This window comes from Aythya marila, assembly GCF_965140915.1.
Source record: "Aythya marila genome assembly, contig: HAP1_HAP1_SCAFFOLD_158, whole genome shotgun sequence".
Lineage (NCBI taxonomy): Eukaryota > Metazoa > Chordata > Aves > Anseriformes > Anatidae > Aythya > Aythya marila.
In genome coordinates, this window is record NW_028136675.1 from 1,089,317 (window position 1) to 1,106,092 (window position 16,776).

The 16,776-nt window shown below is 55.4% G+C and overlaps 1 protein-coding gene across 1 annotated transcript in view; it reads left to right on the plus strand.

The window, feature by feature from the left end:
- Nucleotides 1-1,784: 1,784 nt before the first annotated feature.
- The window catches only part of LOC309891581 (scavenger receptor cysteine-rich type 1 protein M130-like), a gene marked incomplete at both ends in the record, with an annotated part of 29,977 nt that continues 14,985 nt past the window's right edge, over nt 1,785-16,776 (plus strand). The window contains 9 exons of the mRNA XM_082785935.1: nt 1,785-1,821; nt 1,994-2,308; nt 2,417-2,743; nt 2,824-3,138; nt 3,263-3,577; nt 4,194-4,502; nt 5,165-5,305; nt 5,981-6,076; nt 6,738-6,931. Coding sequence (XP_082642061.1) covers nt 1,785-1,821; nt 1,994-2,308; nt 2,417-2,743; nt 2,824-3,138; nt 3,263-3,577; nt 4,194-4,502; nt 5,165-5,305; nt 5,981-6,076; nt 6,738-6,931 — 2,049 coding nt within the window. The remainder of the gene's footprint in view (nt 1,822-1,993; nt 2,309-2,416; nt 2,744-2,823; nt 3,139-3,262; nt 3,578-4,193; nt 4,503-5,164; nt 5,306-5,980; nt 6,077-6,737; nt 6,932-16,776) is intronic.

Genomic DNA, 16,776 nt, shown 5'->3' on the forward strand with positions numbered 1-16,776 from the left:
GGACAAGACCGATGCTGCAGTGGTTTGTAGGCAGCTGGGCTGTGGGGTTGCTCTCAAAGCTCTTTCGTACGCACACTTTGGGCCGGGATCTGGGCGTGTTTGGATGGATGATGTTGAATGTCGTGGCACCGAGTCTGCCCTGTCTGACTGCACCCACAAGGGATGGGGTCAAACACTCTGCGTTCACAGCTGGGATGCTGGAGTGACATGCTCAGGTAAGGACTGAACTTGTTCCCTACTTCTGGGACGAGGACACTTCTAAGGGATCTGGCTGTGATCTCAGGAAACAAGTGGACACCAGAACATGGCTCTGTGTGTCAAGTTGCACTCTGAGCTGGGTCTGTCACTGCTGGTGTCCCTTGTCCCTGGGGAAAGCCCAGTGGGAGCACACCCAGCCTGGCCTTGAAGCTGGAGCAGCCAAGCCTAGCGAGGTGACCGGGGCTGGGAAAGGAAAGCCCTCACCCTTCCCCATTGTGCTGCCTGGTTCCCACCTTTCTCCTCCATTCACCCAAGCCCTGTCTGGCAGGCTGGTCCCTATGCCAGGCGAATCTAGAGCAGCTCCCCCAGCCACCAGCAGCCTCAGGGAAGGGCGTGCAATGGCCCAGGACTTTTGGGTTGTACCCCCAGCAGCCAAGAGAACGTTGGCCAAAGCAGAGGGGCTGCTCAGAGGGCAGGAGCACTGGGCTTGTGCAGAGGAGCAGGGTGGCAAGCAGCACCTTGTTCCTGTCCCAGGGTCCCCCCAAGAGAGGCAGCCCCCAGTGACATGGCCCCTCCAGGCAGTGCTGACCCACTGCTCAGCCTCTCCTGCCTGCCCTGTGCCCCAGGGGCTGTGCCAGCACCTCCTGGCTCTCCTCTCTGCCTGCCCTCACACCAGGAGCTCGTGTAAACCCAGGGCTGCTCTCTGCCTGCTTTTCTGACCCATGCATGGTAGGTGGCTGGGGACGTGCATGCCCAGCACCACACTGTCCCTGCCGGAGGACCCCCCTTTGCGGAGGATCCCCCGATATGCCCTATCTAACAGGAGTTCCCAACATTCCCTGGGAAGAGGGGGGCTTTTTGGCAGATCCAAGGATTTCTTCTAACTGGCCTGAGCCTTGTGGGGCAGAGCAGGCTGAAGTAGCCCTGAGTTCCTGGGCCTGTTTCCGTGGGCCCACGTGCTGCAGGTGCTGCAGTGCTGGGTCTGGGGCCAGGCAGCCCAGGGACTCCGGGCAGCAGCAGTTTGAGCGGTGTCTGCAGCTGGGGGCTTGGAAAAGAGGACATGGGTGCTGGGCTGGTTTCTGAGAAGCAGCAGGGAGGTCCCGAATCTCTTTGTGCCATCAGTACCCCCTGAGAGCTGCTGGGCTGGCCGTGGGGCTCTGCATGTGGCCACCTTAGGGCTGAGGTGGGAGGTGGGCACAGAAGTGCCAGAGGGCTCTGGGAACTCACAGGTCTCCTTGGTTGCTCCAGGATTTGTGCGGCTGGTCGGAGGGGACAGCCCCTGCTCAGGAAGTGTGGAGGTCCACGACAGGGACCAGTGGAAAGCTGTCTGTCACTCCCACTTTGGTGCCAAAGCTGCCGAGGTGGTGTGCAGGGAGCTGCAGTGTGGCACAGCCCTGTCTGTCCATGGGGCAGCTCAGCTGGGAGAAGGGGCCGGTCCTGTCTGGGACAGAGAGCTGCAGTGTGTGGGGAATGAATCCGTCCTCTCCTTCTGCCCCACGGCGGCCACCAGGGACCAGCCCTGCACCCACAGCAATGGCACTCATGTCACCTGCACACGTAAGGACTTGGGGTGGGAGGGTGGGATGATGGCCACTGGGGTTGTGGTGGGGGCAGGAGAGCAGGGTGGGCACTGGGCTGTGGTGGGTGGGGAAAAGGTGGGGTGAGGTGGTGGTCTGCAGCCCTAAAATGAGAGTGCTGCAGGAGGAGAAAGGCACGTTGTCCCTTTGGCCTCTCCTGCAGATCCTGTGGGAACAGGAGCACAAATGTTGCTTCTCTCACCCTCCTTTGTCCCCAGAGTACACAGGGTTCAGGCTGGTGAACGGCAGCACAGCGTGTGAGGGCAGGGTGGAGGTGGAGGTGCTGGGGACATGGGGGACCCTGTGTGCCTCCCGCTGGGACCTCTCGGACGCCCACGTTCTCTGTCGGCACCTCGGCTGTGGCTTTGCTGAGTCCATTCCTGGAGGAGGGCATTTTGGGAGAGGAACCGGCCCCGTCTGGAGAGACTCGTTCCACTGTGACGGGACTGAAGCCCACGTGGGGCAGTGCCCGGTGACTGCCCTGGGGGCCTCGCCGTGCTCCCAGGAGAACGCTGCTGCTGTCATTTGCTCAGGTGAGTGCCGGGCAGTGCTGCAAAGTCCATTTGCCCCTGGTGTGTGACACGGCCACACAAAGTTTTGGACCCCATTGCAGCACCAGGCTGAATTTCTGCTCTCATCAGGCCCGGCCTGCAACATGTCTGTACGGTTGGTGGGTGGAGAGAGCCGGTATGATGGGCGCGTGGAGGTCTTCCAGCACGGGACGTGGGGCAGAGTCCTGGATGAGCAGTGGGACATGCAGGAGGCCAGCGTGGTGTGCCGGCAGCTGCAGTGCGGAGAGGCAGAGGCAGCCTACACCCCCGTGAGGGCCGAGCGAGGACGAGGCCCTGTGGGGCTGCGTGGGGTGCGGTGTGCAGGGCACGAGGCTAACCTGAGCCTCTGCAACACCTCCCTGCCTCAGAGCACACCAGCAGAAGGGATCATGGAGGACGTGGGGGTCGTGTGCCGGGGTGAGTGGTGCTGCACGTCCCCCAGGTGTGGGGCTGGGAGGGCAGCCAGCCCCTGACGGCTGGGATTCTCCCTGCTGCAGGGAGCCAGCGGGTGCGGCTGGTGGACGGGGCCGGGCGCTGTGCCGGGAGAGTGGAGATCTACTACCAGGGGCGCTGGGGCACCGTCTGCGACAACGCCTGGGACCTGGCCGACGCCGCCGTCGTTTGCCGCCAGCTGGGCTGTGGAGGGGCCCTGGAGGCAGCCGGCTCTGCTCGGTTTGGGGAGGGCTCCGGGCAGATCTGGCTGGATGGCGTCAACTGCTCCGGGGCCGAAGCTGCTCTCTGGGACTGCCCTGCCGAGGCCTGGGGGCAGCACAACTGCAGGCACAAGGAGGACGCGGGAGTCATCTGCTCAGGTCTGTGCTGGGAGTGGGGCTTTGAGCTGGGGCCAGTTAGGCTGGGTGAGGGCAGAACCAGGTAGGGCCAAGGCCATCAGTGGCTGACATCCAAGGATGTCCCTGGGGCCTCTCCTCCTTCCAGAGTTCATGGCCCTGAGGCTGGAGAACAGTGACGGCTGCTCTGGGCACCTGCAAGTTTTCTACAACGGGACGTGGGGCAGCGTTTGCTCCAACTCCATCACCACCGAGACGGTGTCACTGGTGTGCAAGGAGCTGGGCTGTGGGAATGAAGGGGAACTGGTAACAGATTCTAGCTATGCTGAGCTGTCTGGCACCGCGTGGCTGGATCGCGTGGAGTGTGGGAAGAGAAACAGCTCCTTCTGGCAGTGTCCCTCTGCTTCTTGGCATCCGCAGTCGTGTACTGACCGCCGAGAAGAGGCCAACATCACCTGCAATGGTAAATCTGAGCCATCAAGGCACCAGGTTCTGTTGCCCACTGGGCATGGTGAAATGCAGAGAAGGAACCCAGAGAGGCTTTGACTTCCTGCTTTAGACCCTGTTGCTGCTGGTGGTACAAAGGTGACTTCAGCTCTCAGAGCCACCCATGTCCACCAGCAGCAAACAGCCGGGCTGCCAGCAGCTCCCTGGGGGATGCAGAGGCAACTGCAGGCAAGGTCTGAGAGGAGACCATGCAGGGCTTTCAGGAGTCCCCCCTCCTGGGACAGCCTCCTGCTGCTCTGTGAACCAGGGACCCTGTGGGGCCGAGCACTTGGTTCCCCCCTGCAGTGCCGTGTGTGTCCCCTGAGTGAACAGGGTTCTGCTGCTGCCCTGACCCAGGCAGCATGGGGACGTGTGAGCAGAGGTCAGCTCTGCTCTCTTCTGCATGACCCCCAGAGCAGCCCTTTTCAGCCCAACTTCTCTTTCCTTTGGGACATGGACAGAAAGGCCGCAGGTGGCTGCATGCCCCAACTCCACCAGCTGCACAGGTAGGGAGCTGCCCCTGCACGTGCCCCCCTCACCTGGCAGGGCTCCCCCAGTTGTCCTGGTGCCATGGGACATTGCTGCCTCCCCAGACAGGGAGAAGATCCGCACCGTGGGAGGCAAGGACGGCTGCTCGGGCAGAGTGGAGATCTGGCACCGCGGCACCTGGGGGACGCTGTGTGACAATGCCTGGGACATGCGGGATGCCGAGGTGGCGTGCAGGCAGCTGGGCTGTGGCCCCGCGGTCTATGCCCTGGGCCAGGCTGTTGCTGGAGAGGGGACGGGCCCCATGTGGCTGATGGAGTGCAGGGGGACGGAGCTGTCTCTGCAGGACTGCTGGGCCCAGCCAGGGGACAGCGGTGCCTGCCAGCATAAGGCAGATGCGGCTGTGCATTGCTCAGGTGAGCAGTGGGGCTGGGAGACATGGCTGGGGGCTTGGCAAGGAGCTGTCTTGGGCGTCCGCTCTGCTGGATCCTGGCATGGCCCCGCTGCTGGCCTGAGCAAGGATGTTTCTGCAGAGTGGGGGGCTGGTGTTGGGTGGGGAGCAGCCTCAGTGGGGCTGGATGTGCCAGCACATCCCCTGGGCTGCCTGCACTGTCCTGTGAGCAGCCCAGAGCAGTGGTGCTGGGCCCTGTCCTTGCCACCCTGCCCAGCCCCAAAGGAGGGACAATTCAGGTGGCACATGCTGGGGTCATTTGCCAGGGAGGCTGCCTGGTGCCACAGCCCCAGCCTCTCAGCCCAGCTCCTCTGCTCCCCTGCAGCTGCACCCAGGACAGCAACACCCCCCTTGCAAGCAGGTAAGCTGTCCTTCCCCAGGGCTGGGGCTGTCCATGTCCACGCTGTGACCCACAGCCAGGGGAAGGGGCTCCTTGCTGGGCTGTGAGACTCCCAGAAAGCCGAAGCAGCTGGGAGAAGTCTGTGATGGACCCAGCAGGGTGGGAGCTGCCCCATCACCCAGCCCTATCCGCCCCCCCAACCCCTGCTGCCTTGTGTGGTCAGGAGTGGCATGTCCTGCCCCCAGCCTCTGTCTGATGCTGCCCCTGCCATGTTTCTGCCCATGCAGATCCCCCACGAGGCCGTCTGACCACCAGCAGCGATAGAATCTCGGTGCCTGTTGTCATCTGCATCATCCTGGGGGTCCTCCTCTGCCTGCTCCTGGCCCTCCTGGCTGGGCAGGTGCGAAGCGCCAGGGCTCGGCGCAGAGGTGGGTCCTTCCCCAGTGGTCCTGGGGGGGAGATGCCTCCTGGCAGGGCTGGGCGTGCTGAGGGTGTTGGAGATGGGTACAGGCGGAGCTTTGTGCTGCCTCCTGCCCCATGTGCTGCCCCACTGACTGACAGACCATGGGGCACCAACATCAAGGGGTGGAGAGAGCCCAGAGCCTGAGGCATCCGTTCTGGGGTGAGAAGAGAAATGTGAGAGCTGGGCTGGGTGAGACGGGGAGGATGCACTGCTGGCAGTGCTCTGGGCAGCACTGGCAGGAGGAGCATGGGGCAGCGGGGTCCATCACTGTGGTGTCAGCCACCCCCCAACAGGGCAAACAGGGCACGGGCTTTGCTATTGCTGTGTGGGGCAGAGATGGAGCAGCTCCATGGGAAGGGGAAATGAGGGAACTGGTGTAGGGTCTGCACTGGGATGTGACCTGGGGACCAAAGGGGCACAAGGGCTGTCTCCAAAGGGATGGTGCGAGGCTGACTCTGTCCCAGACCATCTCCATGGGGATGCTGCCCTCCCTGGGGATGTGGTTGCAGTGCCAACACAACACAGTGGGGCTGTGCTGTGGGGACAGCCCTGTGCTGGCCTAGGGAATGGGGCTGAGGGAACCCAGTGGGGTCCTGTCCCTCTCTGCCCATTCCCAGACCAGCCCTGCCTCTGTCCCCAGGCTCCGGGAGAGCTGGGGAGCCCTTCGCTGAGGCCGTGTACGAGGAGATCGCTTACAGCCTGGCGTGGGAGAAGCAGCCGAGGTTCAGTCTCTCAGGTGGGTGCAGGTCCCTGTGGAGGCACATCTGCGGGGCCCTTTCTCCCTGCCCCAGACCAGGGCTGTGTCCTGCAGCTCCTGCCCATGGTCCCCAAAATCGCTGGGCTGTGGGGATTTTGGGAGAGCATCCAGGTGTTGAGCCCCAAAGAGGAGCTTCCTCCCCACCAGCTCTGCCCATCCCAGAGGGGATAGCTCCTCTCTGCCTGGCCCTGAACCAAGGACTAAGTGAAGGGCTTTCCCAGGGCAGCTGTTGGAGTCCCTCTGAGAATTGTCTCTTTCCAAGGAACTGGTCTCCTCCTCATGCACCCCCAGCTCTGTGGGTGCCCATCCCCAGCAGTGCTGACCACCAGTCAGGGCAGCAGGGCTCATCCCACAGCACCCACTGCAGCTCTCTGCAGCCTCCTTTTCAGAGGGGTCCCTGACCCAGCTGCAGCCCTACCCCAGCCACATGAGGAGGAGGATGGTCTGGGGCCACACCCAGGGATAAGAGGTGGGGGGTAGGAAGGGCTCCATATCTCCTCTCATAAGACAGACCAGACAGACAGCAGTGCCACCGAGTGTTATCATCACAGCTGGAAGCATGAAGGCTCTGCTGTGACCCTGACACCAGCAGCATGTCAGCCCTGTGTCCCCACACACCCTCCCATCCTCTGCTCTGCAGAACATCTCTTCTCATTGCCACCACCTTCCCTCTCCTTTCAGATGTCCCTGTCCTGCCCGGAGGTTACCCAGCAGATGGCTATGATGATGCTGGGGAGGTTTCTGACCCTGGGGAGGATCCTGTCCCTGGGCAGGGGGACTGGGAAGTGCCCAGGACACCAGAGGAAGGAGATGGGCGCAGGGATGCAGTCACAGGTGAGAGGGCAATGCAGCACTGCCACTTCCTAGGTGCCAACCCCAGGCCTAGGAGAATCCATGCCATATTGAAAGCCTGACCATCCATGGAGAACCTGTCCTGGGACATTTTGTGGGGGCTGGAGAATGGGCTGAATGTCTCAGTCTGGTAAAGACGAGGAAGCTGATAAACAACTCTGAGGGACACCCCACAGGCCCAACCACAACAGCCTGCCTTGATGCTTACAGGGGGAAGCCTGCGCTCCCGGAGAAGTGCTGGGGTCCCTGGAGCTGAGGGAGACACCTCGTCACCTTTCCTGGGGAGCACGGGCTATGACGATGTTGAAGAGGTGTCTCTGGCATGTCCCCATGAGGACACCCAGGATGTGACACCAGAGCCCCGTGCACAAGAGTTCCAGAGCCCCAGGCCAGCAGAGCCCAGCCCTGCTGAGCAGCTGGGTGCAGCCAGGAGGGAGGAGAGCTCAGTGCCACTGGGAGAGCCGTGAGTGCCAGGGAATGGTGTCCCTTTTCCGGCAGTCAGCAGACGCACATGGGTATTTGCCCTCTTGGTATTCCCCTGTTTTTATGCTGTGTGTTGGTATTTCCTCATATTAAAACCCTCTGGGGGCTTTGCCCCAGGTCCAGTGCTTCCCTGCCCAGGTGTCAGGGTGTCTCCCTGAGGCTGATGGAGGGGAGAAGAGCTCAAAGATGCAGCGGTTGGGAAGGGGCACATCTTAGAGCCAGCAGGATCGGGGTCTGGCTTTGGGGCTGACAGAGCCCCTGGTCTCTGGACACTATTCCTGACAGAGACATTTCTGTCCTGCCAGCCACAGAGAGTTTCCAGACAAAGTGGATCTTTGGGAAGCCCCAGAAGACACTCACTGGCAGTGCCCACCCTCTGCTGCCGTGGGCCCCCATGGAGCCTAAGGATGCCTGCCCAGCACCCACAGGCAGGGAAAGATCAGGTAAAAGAGCTGAACAGGGAGATGTCTTGGACCCTTGGGCAGGACTTGGCACCAGCTCCTGCTAGTGGGTCCCCACAGCCTTCCAGCTCTTCCCCAGCAGGCTCCTCTGCTGCAGGCTGGGAGGTGTTTTTGGTAGTGGGATGGTGGGCTGGAACACCTATTGGAGCATCTATTTAATCCCTTTGGGTCATCTCTCATGGCTGTGTATAGTCTTCTCTGGGTGAAGAACTGGCTGGAGGGCCATGCCCAGAGGGTTGTGGTTAATGGAGTTAAGTCCAGTTGGTGTCCCTTTACAAGTGGCATCTCCCAGGGGTTGGTACTGGGGCCTATCTTGTTTAATACCTTTATTAAGGTATTTAATACCTAGATGATGGGATTGAGTGTACCCTCAGTAAGTTTGCAGACTATGGCCTGAGCAGCCATTCCTGCAGCCCCTGCCCATGCTGCCCACAACCCCCCAGCTGGTGGTGCTGCTCTGCAGAGCAAGGGGGCTGTGGTGCACAGGGCCGTGGGGACACTCTGCAGGGCCGTGCTAGCCAGGCTGGGGAGGCAGAGCCAGCTGGTGGGGGGCACTGCCACTGAGTGCCTCCCACACAAGTGGTTCCTTGGCCATGGATAGCCGTCACAGATAGCCGGCCTTCTTGAGAGTCAGAGACTCATGGAATATTCTGAGCTGGAAGGGACCCACAAGGATCATCGAGTCCAACTCACTTCCAATGTCAGGATATGTTTTGGGGTGATTCACTGTATTCAATCTATGAAATTTCACCAGAGGTATAACAACCAATTCAACAGAGAGCTTTCTCTATGCCTGCTGTGTTCCCTGTTGTTGCAGAGCTCTGCTTTTCCTTTTCCCACCCAGATTTAGCACCTCAGGGTGGCTCCACCTGGGACGTGCCCGTGCTCTATGGGCTCCACGTGCTATTGACTCCCTGGCACACACTGTCCCTGCCGAGTGCTTGGGCTCTCCTGGCAGCTCCCTCTTTCCTCCTGAAAGAAGCCTGTCTGCCATCATCCCTCTCATCCACTGTGTACAGAGGCAGGTGAATTCACCATCTCTGTGGGTGCTGTCCAAGAACAGGGAACAATCACAGGTTCAGCCTGGCAATGCTGCACCCTGGCAATGTTGCTGTGGCAGGACCCTTCTCCCCTCCACCTCTGCAATCTGCCACGTGCCCCTGAAGCTCCACCACAGGTCTACAAGGAAGGGTATCAGGCAAGTAATTCAGTGCATGGTCCTTTCTTTTGTTAAAATACTCAGAAAGCCTGACCCACCATTTATACAAAAACTTGGAGTCACATGAGACAGATACATACAGTGTAGGAAGGTATGAACAATGGTATTTCTTTGTGGGAAACACTATGAGAAGTAAAGCAAAGTAAAAAAGGAAAAAAAAATAAACAAATAGAAAGATTTCTGGGTATGTATACAGTTAACATTAAGAACACAGACAGTTTATTCCTTCTGAAAAATCTCCAGTCATCACTTTCCATACTACATCCTTGAGCTCCCGATTCCTCATGCTGTAGATGAGGGGGTTCACTGCTGGAGGCACCACCGAGTCCAGAACTGTCAGCAAAAGATTAAGGGAGGAAGAGGACATAGACAGGGGCTTCAGGTAGGCAAAAAAGGCAGTGCTGAGAAACAGGGAGACCACAGCCAGGTGAGGGAGGCATGTGGAAAAGGCTTTGTGTCATCCTTTGTGTCATTCCCCTAGAAAGGGGCTTAGCTGCCTCCCCGTGCCTCACAGAATCCCACTGGAGTTGGGATTCCTCTTCCTTGGTTCTGGTGGGCACAAACCAGGCAGCTCTATGTAAGCTGCTTGTCTCAGCTTTCAGCACTTTGAATGCAGACAGAGGCCAAAAGGGAGCTGTTCAGAGGCAGACACCAGGTGATATTGGAGATGGCAGAGGGACATCTGAGTGACATTTGAAGTGCCTAATTCCTCTGGGCCATAAACAGAGATTTTATTATTGCATGTACAATATAATATAACTGTAGCCATTGCTCAATAGCAAAGAAATAAAAGAAATAAAAGGCATGCTGTGACCTGGTTGCCATCACTGGAACGTGGTGGGACCACTCCCATGATTGGAGTGCTGCAATGACTGGTTATGGGCTCTTCAGAAGAGACAGACAGAACAGAAGGGGTGGTGGTGTGGCTCTATATTAGGGAGTGTTTTGACATTGCAGAACTCGAATCTGGGAATGATAATATTGAGTCCCTATGGGTTAGGGTCAGAGGGAAGGCCAACAAGGCAGGCATCGTGGTGGGGATATCTTATTGACCGCCAAACCAGGATGAGGAGACAGATGAGGCATTCTACAAGCAGACTTTGAGCTGTTCAGGACACTGGTTGGCAGAGTGCCTTGGGAGGCAGTTCTGAAGGACAGAGGAGTCCAGAAAGGATGAGCACTCTTCAAGAAGGAAATCTTCAAGGCTCAGGAGCAGTCTGTCCATCCCCACTGTCATGGTTTAACCCAGCCAGCAGCTAAACACCACGCAGCCGTTCGCTCACCCTACCCCTCCCTCTCTGGGACGGGGGAGAGAAATGGAAAGTGAAGCCCGTGAGTTGAAATAAAGACAGTTCAATAAGACAGGAAAATAATGACAATAATAATAATAATAATAATAATAATAATAATAATAATAATAATAATAATAATAATAATAATAATAATACAATGGTGATAATAGCACTACTACTAATAATATGTACAAACAAGTGATGCACAATGCAATTGCTCACCACCCGCTGACTGATGCTCAGCCTAACCCCGAGTAGTCCTGCCCCCTCCACCCAGCTAGCCACCCCTATATATTGTTTAGCATGACGTCAGATGGTATGGAATACCCCTTTGGCTAGTTTGGGTCACCTGTCCTGGGTCTGTCCCCTCCCAGCTCTTACTGCACCCCCAGCCTGCCCGTTGGCAAGACAGAGCAAAAGGCTGAGATGTCCTTGGCTTGGTGTAAGCACTGCTCTGCAACAATTAAAACATCGGGGTGTTATCAGCACTCTTCTCATCCGAAGCCAAAACACAGCATTCCACCAGCTACTAGGAAGAAAATTCTTTTCTAACTGAAACCAGGACACCCACGTACCCAAAGATGAGCCAGCATGGAAGAAGACTGGCTTGGCTGAACAGAAAGTTGTGGCTGGAGCTTAGGAAGAAAAAGAGGGTTTAGGACCTTTGGAAAAGAGGGCAGGCCACTCAGGAGGACTATAAGGACCTTGTGAGGATCTCCAGGGACAAAATTAGAAAGGCCAAAGCTCATCTGGAGCTCACTCTCACTGCTGCTGTTAAAGATAACAGAAAATGTTTTTATAAATACAGAAACACAAAAAGGAGGACTAAGGAGAATCTCCATCCTTTACTGGATGTGGGGGGAAACTTAGTGACAAGAGATGAGGAAAAGGCTGAGTTGCTTAATGCCTTCTTTGCCTCAGTCTTTAGCGGCAAGACCAGTTGTTCTCCAGGTACCCATCCCCCTTATCTGGTGGAAGGGGATGGGGAGCAGAATGTGGGCCTCATAATCCATGAGGACATGGTTGGAGACCTGCTACAGCACTTAGATGTACACAAGTCAGTAGGGCTGGATGGGATCCACATGAGGCATCCCACCCTTCATCCTCCTGTAGCGAGGTGGGCATTGGTCTATTCTCCAACGTGCCCTTTTATAGGACAAGGGAGAATAGGCTAAAGTTGTGCCAGAGGAGGTTTAGGTTGGATATTGGCAAAAACTTCTTTAGAACGAAGGCAAGAGGAGCCTGGCCAGGAGAGATGTGAGATCTGGGGGAGGAAAGAGGAGCTTGGATAGCAGAAGCTAACTATTTTGAAGAGGTAAGAATATTCAGGTAATGTTGATCCCACCATAAAGCTGACTTGAAGCAGTCATGTGAGGCCCTTACCCTATTTTAACCTCTTACATTAATACCTAAATCTAAATGCCACTCCACACCCTGACAGTAATCCACCACTCTAATTTTTGACCATGATATCCCTTGAAGCCAAAATTAGTCCATAACCCCTTTCCATTACCTTTCCTCTCTTGCTCATCCTCATCCCTGCCCTTAACAATACCATTGAAATGCTCTATTTATCCCTAGTCTTCTTGCAGATCTAAACAAAACCCTCAAAGAGCTTGCCCATACCCTAACCACAGACCTGACACCACAAGCAGAACACCAAACCCTCCCACTAAACATCTGCTTAATGTCTCAACCAGAAAGGTTTGCCATAGTCCCTAATGCCATAAATGAATAAGTATCATCCAAAGCCTATCTTCCTGTGCATTAACCTTCTCACCTTTAACCCTTTTCCTAACCCTAAACATAGGTTCTTGTTCCCTTGGGGCAGGTCAGGAACCGTGAGATTGCTGTGCAGTCACATGGCATTCAAAGATGAATGTGAGGGGCCATGGATTTGATCAGCTTGTAGGCCACAAGGAGGAGATGGGTGGGAATGCTCTGATGAGCTCAGCTCTATCTCAGGATCTCCCAAAATAGCAGGAGGAATTGGCCTGTGAAAGGGACTGTGAGGTCAGTTCTGTCTCTGCAGTTGATAGGGCAGCAGCAGCAACGTGTCACAGAAAGGGACTGTGAGGTCACTTCTGTCTGAAGCAGCTGACAGGTCACACTTATACTCGGGAACTCTAGTTTTCAGCTGACATCTGCCAGTGGTCCTGGTAGACCAGCAGAAGACACTGGGTTGGCATGCTGACTGTGGGATCCCCTCTGCCTACATTCCCAGGAGGACCCAGACAGAAAAAGGCTCAGATATGGGTTGTCCTGTCTCTTCTGCTTGAGTCCATGACTGGACAGCAGCAGGCACAAGGCTTGGGTGTGTCTGCAGAAAAGTCTGTAAGGTCAGCAGCCGGACCATGGCTTGGAAGATCCTGGTGAGGTGACTTCTGTCTGGTTAGTTGACAGGATGCAAGAAGGATGACAGGTTGTGATGCCTACTTCAGGAGTGGTTTCCACCCTGATGGAGCTTTCTTTGGTAGTAGGAAAGAGCAGGAGAGAAAAACCTGCCAGAAAGTGCACCTTGGAAGGTTGGCACTGGCCATGAAGAAGACAAAATGTCCCTCAAAGAGTTGTGCTGTGGTGCTAGAGGTCACCCAAAGAGTGTCTTTGATCAGACCATGGGTTTGTGTTTGAAGGAACAGCTGGTGAGGGTTGACGAGACATTGGTGAAACCACGGAAATGCCAGGATGAAAGCAAGGTGAAGAACAGAGATGGGTGTCTGCAGATTTGAAGGAAATAGGGCAAAGTGTGGGGCAGCATAGGAAAGTCTGGAGAGGACAAAGAGGTGGGCACTGGCAAGAAGAGTAGGCATCAGCAGCCCTGACTTTTTTGTCCCCTTGGATAGAGCTTCTGAGGAGATGAGATACAGTCATTGCAAGGGGGCTCATTGCTTTCTTAGACCCTGTGCAGAGGTAGGGAGGTGTCATACCATTGTTCTTCTTGAGGCATCACACTGCCCACCATATCCCACAGACCCCAAACAAGAGCCCAGAGCCAGACATGGGAGTGCAGGACATTCCCTTCTAGTGGCTGGAGTCAGGACCTGGCCCTTTTACTTCAGCACAACAAACCCAGACTTTTCTCAGCACAGTGCTTTGACTATCTGTAATCATGGCCTCCAATTATCTGCCCTAATGAGTCCCTGAGGAGAATCTTTTGGTAACGGCCCTCAGTGGGACCCATTAATACTCCAAGTCACTTCAACTTTTCCTTCTGACTTTACTTGCTCAAGCAATTGCATCATTCTCCTCTCAGTACTTGAGTTTCACAGACTGAGCACCAAAATCCACCATGGAACTCATTACAGTGCAGAAACTCCTAAGCAAACATATGTCTTCCATAGTGTTATTCAAGTCTTCAAGACCTTGAGAACTAATTGGAGAGATTTCATGGTGTAGTTAAGGAGGAAGATTTCAAAAAACACCTAATAAACATCTCTTCTAATTTTAAAGGATGAATTTTGTTGCATTTCAGTTTTGAGCACCTTTCTTCAATTTATATTAATCCAGGGCTTCTCCTGTGAAAAAAAGGTGGAAAAGCAGACACTTGAGGTTTGACAGTGCATGGACAACCTTGCTCCTCACAACCCCAACCCTGACACTTCTCTCACTGCCCACCTGGCTCTTGCATCCCTTTCCCTTACACCAGACATCTGCACTGAAGTCTGCAGCTGGATGTTACAGCCCCCTTGCACTAGCTCCCACCTGCTTTCCTTAGAGACCTGGCTGCACACAGGCACAGAAGGGTTTTTCCTTATTTTAAAACAATCAACAGGAACACATGCAGCAATTTTCCAAACAGCAAAGCAAGCTCCTCATCTTGTATGTCTCCAGTCAGGCTTACCTCACTGGTCTTAAAATTAAGTAAATTTAGTGTTTTATACTAATTAATAGGAAAGTATAGGTATTAAGATTACTATTATTCCATAAGATTTTAATTCAATGATAAATGATGAGGAGCTTGGTACAGAAACAATTAGACAGACTGCTAATCGATGGGCAACCTTGAACTCAATGAAGCTCAAAGCAGAAACTGGGTCAGTGAGAGAAATCTGAATGATCAAAGAGTAAGGGGAGGAAGAAGCAGGAGAACCATGGGAAGTGCATAGGTCATGACAGGCATCTGGAAAGGGGACATTCAATATAGATAGTTTATTCGAGATGGGTGGAAGTGCCTGGAAGATGAGGGAGTACGCCATGATGGAGAAAGCAATGAAATGCAAGTGCTGGTGACCATCAGTATTTCTTCTCCTGTGATGAATAGAGATCCTGAGAATTCTCCTGAAGAAGGATGTAGATCACTGGTGAAGGAAGTGTCTTTTTGTGCCATCACCAATGCAGATTACAAAAATACTTCCTCACATCATGGTAATATGTCCCACCCCATCTTTACCATCCTGTGGGTCAAGGTAGAGGGAGCTGTCAGCCAAGGGACATATTTGGGTGACAAAGAGGGGACCCAGCAGAGACAAGGAGTCAAGGCAGTGGGGTGGGGGAGGCCAGGAGAAGCAGCCCAAGGGGTGCTGCTGCTTGTGAGGACACGTTTGTGGCAGCAGCCTGAGTGGACAGCAGCTCTGTGGAGGCGAGGGGAGTCCAGGGAGCACATGCCAAGAGTGCTTCTGCCAGCAGAGACAAGGCCGGGGCTGAGGCCAAGGGGAGAGGCAGGCCCAGGGCAGGGGGCTGCAGGGGCCATGCTGAGTTCCCTGCCCCTGCAGCAGCCGCACTGGCCCTCAGCAGATGTGCTGGCCGGCACACAATGGGAGGTCTTATTGTGCATCAGAGAGCCACAAAGAGGACACTGGAGAGGGCTGGGGTGATGTGGTTGTCACTGTCCCATGAAAGGGCTGTCTGGGGGTCCCCTCTGCTACAGCTACCGCATGGAGCATGGCAGGAGGAGGGCACGCAGGGCGTGTGACCACACTGCAGAGCCTGACCCTGGACTCTCCATGACTGCCTTGCAGGTCCTGGCAGGCTGCGGTGAGGGGACGAGTGATGGCCCTGGGCCCTCTTCCTGCTCTGCCCAGGCCAGCAAGGGCCCAGAACGGCCTCCTCTCCCCTGCCCCTGCAGCTTTGGGCTCCCTTCATGCAAGCCCTGGCTCTGCAGCACCAAGCCCTGCTGGGAGCGCTCCCCTAAATGCTGCCACTGCTCCCTGATGCTGCTGTTGCCCTGTGCCAGGCACTGCCCAGCCTAGCCCAGCACCTGCCCACCTCTCCCTATTTCGATGCCCTCTCCGCAGCCCAGTGCAGCCCAGTCCAGCCCAGCCCAACAGCCCAGGCTGGGCTGGCCCCAGGGCAGTGCCCACCACAGGCTGCTGCAGAGCTCTGGGCATGGCCACCACAGCTGCAGCCTCTCACAAGGCACCACAGCTGCTGGGACAAAGGTGCCTCTGGGCCTCCCCAGCAACCCCAGGGCTGGGGCTCTTAGTTGCCCAGTTAAGTTGCCCCCTTAATTAATTTTCAGAGAGCATTGTATTAATCATAGAAAGGAATTTATTGAGTAAGCAACAGCAAGTAAAACAGCCTTGGGCGGCCGGGGATTCTCGGCTCTGACAATGGCGCGCACCTCACCCCCGCCAGGGTCCCTTTTTATATCTTGGTTATTCCGGGATTACGCAGCACATCTTGGTATGTTCTGCGACTGCGCACACTGTTGCTAGGGGGTCATCTCTGTCCCTCTGGTGGTCGTGAAAATGAAGGCCGTAGTCTTCCTCAGCGTTGTGGTTCAACTTCTTTTTTTATTTGGTCATGTTGGCCCAGCATGAGACAGGAAGGCAGGATGTTGAGACACTAGTTTAACAACTTATAAGGAGATGGTTACATGATGGTTACAACAGTGTGTTTGAACAAAAGAGGCAACTGAGATGCAGAAAGAGAGAAGGGGAGGGGGTTCTATTTTTTTTGTTACATTGAGCAAAAGAATTTTCATAGTGTCTAGCCAAGCATTATACAGCTTCTTACTTCAGCAGGGAGCTTTCGCAACTCCCCCTCCTCAAACAGAACTCCTTGTTTTTATAATCTAAAAGACAATGAACAAACATTTATGGTGTATTACAATGGGCACCCCCTTCCTTTCTGCTCACGTGTATCTAGCAAATCACTGAGGCTGTCCATGTCCCGTCGTCCTCATGGAGCGGTCACTCCCGTCCTGGCCTGATTGTGTCACCTTCCTACTTACTGTGGACAGTGGTGGGTATGGGTTGTGGCAAACTTACCTGTCCTAGAGAGCATTGGCAGCTCTTATTCCAACTGACTTCTTAAGGTGAGAGCAGCCAGGATTGTGCTGTGGTCTGGTCCAATCGCCGTGTGATTCTGGCTGAAAGAAGCACCAAATGGAGCAGCATCCCTCTGTCAACACAGGCAGCCCCAGTCACTGTG